At 34.8% G+C, this 3,853-nt stretch overlaps 1 protein-coding gene across 1 annotated transcript; it reads left to right on the forward strand.

Moving 5' to 3' along the window:
* Window positions 1-2,200: 2,200 nt before the first annotated feature.
* LOC125859527 (uncharacterized) lies at window positions 2,201-3,182 on the forward strand. Its single transcript, XM_049539296.1, has one exon. It carries the CDS (start codon window positions 2,278-2,280, stop codon window positions 2,899-2,901), a length of 624 nt encoding a protein of 207 aa, XP_049395253.1. The 5' UTR covers window positions 2,201-2,277; the 3' UTR covers window positions 2,902-3,182.
* The last annotated feature ends 671 nt before the right edge of the window (window positions 3,183-3,853 follow it).

The following is a 3,853-nucleotide window of genomic DNA, read 5'->3' on the forward strand; positions in this document are numbered from 1 at the left end:
TTATGTTTTGAGAAAACATAAAATATAAAAAGTCCAAATCACATGTGTTCACATCCGAATCGTCCTAGTTCGAGAAATACGCTCCTAACGGCCTTCGAAGGATGAACATAATTTAGATTTTAGGGTTAGAGTAGCCTCAAATAATTCTAACTAGAATCGAATACATATTGTAGAGTTCCAACTTGGGGTGTCAATGGGACGGTTTGGTCAGTTATTTTAAAAATTTATATCAGCCCAAATTTTTTTGATATTTTGTAATGTACCATCCCAATCATACCGGTTTCTCTTCGGTATCAGTATGGTTTGGTTAATTTTTTATTTTTTTTCTTTTAAAATATCACTTCAAAATATACTATTTTCAAAACATTTCTTTCGCAAGTATGTTCTTGAGGAAACACTTTAATTCTTCACCAAGAAGTCAAGAATGTACAACCTTTGTTGTCGTATTGTTTGATCTTAAACATTTAATAAGAATGCTTGCTTATATTTTCTCATATTGTTTGATGGAGTATCTATTATAGTATCTTTTAAATTTAAACATAATAAGTAAATGCTAATTAAAGAGTAAAGACCTAAAGTCGTCCAGTCAGCGTAGGCCTAGGACTTGGATTATATTTATATTTGAATAATATTATAAAATATATTTATATATTAGATTTAACATATTGTTAATATATAAAATATATTTACATACACGTAAGGTCATTTGGTTCGGTTTGAGAATTTTTTGGGTTTTTTTTATAAAGTAAAAAGACCATCCCTATTATTCGGGACGGTTGTACACTTAAATAAAAATCCACTATTTTATTGAAAAAAATGATATAAATCGGGTCGGGTCGGGTCGGATCGATCGATCCTTCATATTCTTTTGACATCCCTATTTCCAACTAGAATTGAAAATGTCCTGCAGAGTCCCACAAATATGTCTACAAATGTTCCCTGCTACAAGGCTTGTCGAAGAGCAAACTCGATGAAACTCAAAGACGAGACATGAAGTACTCATGCTTCCACCTTTATGATTTTGTGACTTCAGATTTACATATTTGATCCGTGAAAGAAGAGATGAAGGGCAGATTTGGTTCCACTAAGCGTGCCAATTTGTTTGCAACAAATTTTAAAGTGACAAAAAATAAATTGTGATCACAAATAAAATATCAAGCAACATAGTTTTTTTTTTTGACAAATAGTGCGGGTACAATTCCGCTCCTCTCTCGATTCTTCTCTCATAGTAAGATCTCTCCATAATTTGANACAATTTTGTGACTTCAGATTTACATATTTGATCGGTGAAAGAAAAGATGAAGGGCAGATTTGGTCCCACTAGGCGTGCCAATTTGTTTGCAACAAATTTTAAAGTGACAAAAAATAAATTGTGATCACAAATAAAATATCAAGCAACACAGTTTTTTTTTGACAAATAGTGCGGGTACAATTCCGCTCCTCTCTTGATTCTTCTCTCGTAATAAGATCTCTCCATAATTTGAGGATCGTTAGTAGCGTATTTCTCGAACTATGATGATTTCGATTTGATCACTTTATGAATATTTCATGAATTTGTAGAATATTCAAGATGTCTTTTAAAGGGAATATAATAGCTTTTGTATAAGCTTGAATTAGAGTTTAGAGTTGAGTAGCCTCCAATAATTCTAATTAAAATTTAGCACACCTTTTAGAGTCTCAACTCGAATTGACACATCTCGTAGAGTCCCACAAAATTTCAATATCTATTACATCTCAAAATAAAACTTCAATTTCATATTATGATTTATATCGCATGGGCACTCGGACCGTTAATATAAAAATGTACTTTTTAAAAATCGATTAAAAAAAATTTATATAAACCGTAAAAGGAAAGTATAATTTTAGTTTGATGTGAAACTTAAAATAAAACAAATATTCTTTAATTATAAGATGACATATCCGTGAAAAAATAAAATAAATTATCGTACTGATACTAGAAAGCCGGAAAGTGTCATTAACTCGCAACATCAGAATTAGTTGGGCGGCGGTTGCCATGATTGCCCTCATCGACCCAACGTGTGGCTACCTGAGGCCCAATTAGTGTCCTTTAGCATGGCATTTTCTTTTCTTTTCTTTTCTTTTCTCTTTCTCATTTACCCCATTACCAATAATTATCTTCTTCTTCATTTACATAACTTCATTACTTTTTTATCACCATAAATCTTAATAATAACAATAACAAGTAATAAAGAAGAAAGAGAAATTGAGTCCCCCCATTTTGTGTCTCTTTCACCATTGATCCTCAGTCAACACTCCATGCCTTCTCCCATCACCAGTACTTCTTCTTCTTCTTCATCCATCCGCTTCATGGGTCTCCTTAAACAACCTGACTCCAACCCTAACAACAACATCCTTGATGAATTCGACGAGAGCGATGTTTTCTGGTCTGAATCCCCTGATTCCACTGTCGTTAATTCCTTCTCTCCCCCTACCCCTACCCGCCACCTCCCTCAACGTCCCCCTACCCTCTACAAACCTTCCAATTCCGGTCTCTCCGCTGCTCTTACCGACGACCACCACCCTCTTGTCCGTCGTAAATCTACCCTCAACCCTTCTGTATCTGCCACATCTGCTGCTAAGATGATTCCACCGGTGTTTCGTTCGGAGAATTCGAATCCTAATTCTTACCCTAAATTTCATCAATCTGCTCCGGTGAACGTGCCCGTGTGGCAGAAGAAGGATGGACCGGTGGGTGGGTTAGACCGGTTTGATGAGGTGGAAGATGAGGTGGAAGGGGAGGAAATGGTTCCTCCTCACGTGATGGTGGCGCAGTCGCACGTGACGTTCTCTGTTTTTGAAGGCGTTGGGCGGACGCTGAAAGGAAGGGATTTGCGGCGTGTTCGTAATGCTGTATTTCAGAAAACAGGTTTTATTGATTGACCCTATAACCTTCCTACTCCCAATTAAAAAAAAAAATAGAGGAAGAAGAGGTTAATCAGTTTGTTATATTTGGTGATTGAATTCTGAAGAATAATATTAATTTCGAAGGATTCAGTTGCTCTACGTTCATTTCAAGCTTTGTATATTAGAATTTGGCCTTTGTTGACATTCTCATTTGGAAAATGGTTATTTAATTGTAATTATGCATTATGGTGAAGTAATCCTCGTCCCAAATACAGATGTTTCTTTTTTCTGTTCAATATAATAGCTTGATTTTTGAATGATATAAAGCTTTCCTTTTGGGGAACTATGATAATGCTCAAATTGACATTTGGTTATTATTTTGATTCATTCAAAGTGAACTACTTATTATGTTAGCTCAATAATGTTGCAGCAGGGGAATTACCAAGTATCCTTCGTTCCAATCCTTGAAGGATGGTAGCGATGAATTCACTAATTTTTTGTTACTGATATGCATGGTGTGAATACCTATACCTAAACTTATTAATCCTTCTTATTTGTGAATCTTCCATGGTGGTGACTAGTGAGGTCAATTTTGGTGCGCAATGTTTAAGAAAAACATACAGTAAATGCTTAAAGTTGATATTATGATGGCAAAATTATGCTCAGACGAGACAAAAGGTAAAACCAGGAAATTACATGTAGTAACATTTGCAGCTGAAAATGTTATCTTTACATGACCCTGAATCGAGAGTTCATAGTTCTATTGCAGCTTCTATTATCTTCAGAAACTTGATTTGGCATTTTGGATTATAGTTCATTTAAGCGTGCTTTTACTAATGATTCCAAGGAATCTGCAAACCTATTAGCCCAAAAGTAAAATTTGCAGTCTAGTTCTAGGGCTTTAAGCAATATGGTGAAAATGTTTTAATTAATTGGGATACCAGCAGAATTGTTACCTGATTTGTATTTATGTGTATTGCTCTTATGC

This window comes from Solanum stenotomum, chromosome 3, assembly GCF_019186545.1.
Source record: "Solanum stenotomum isolate F172 chromosome 3, ASM1918654v1, whole genome shotgun sequence".
NCBI lineage: Eukaryota > Viridiplantae > Streptophyta > Magnoliopsida > Solanales > Solanaceae > Solanum > Solanum stenotomum.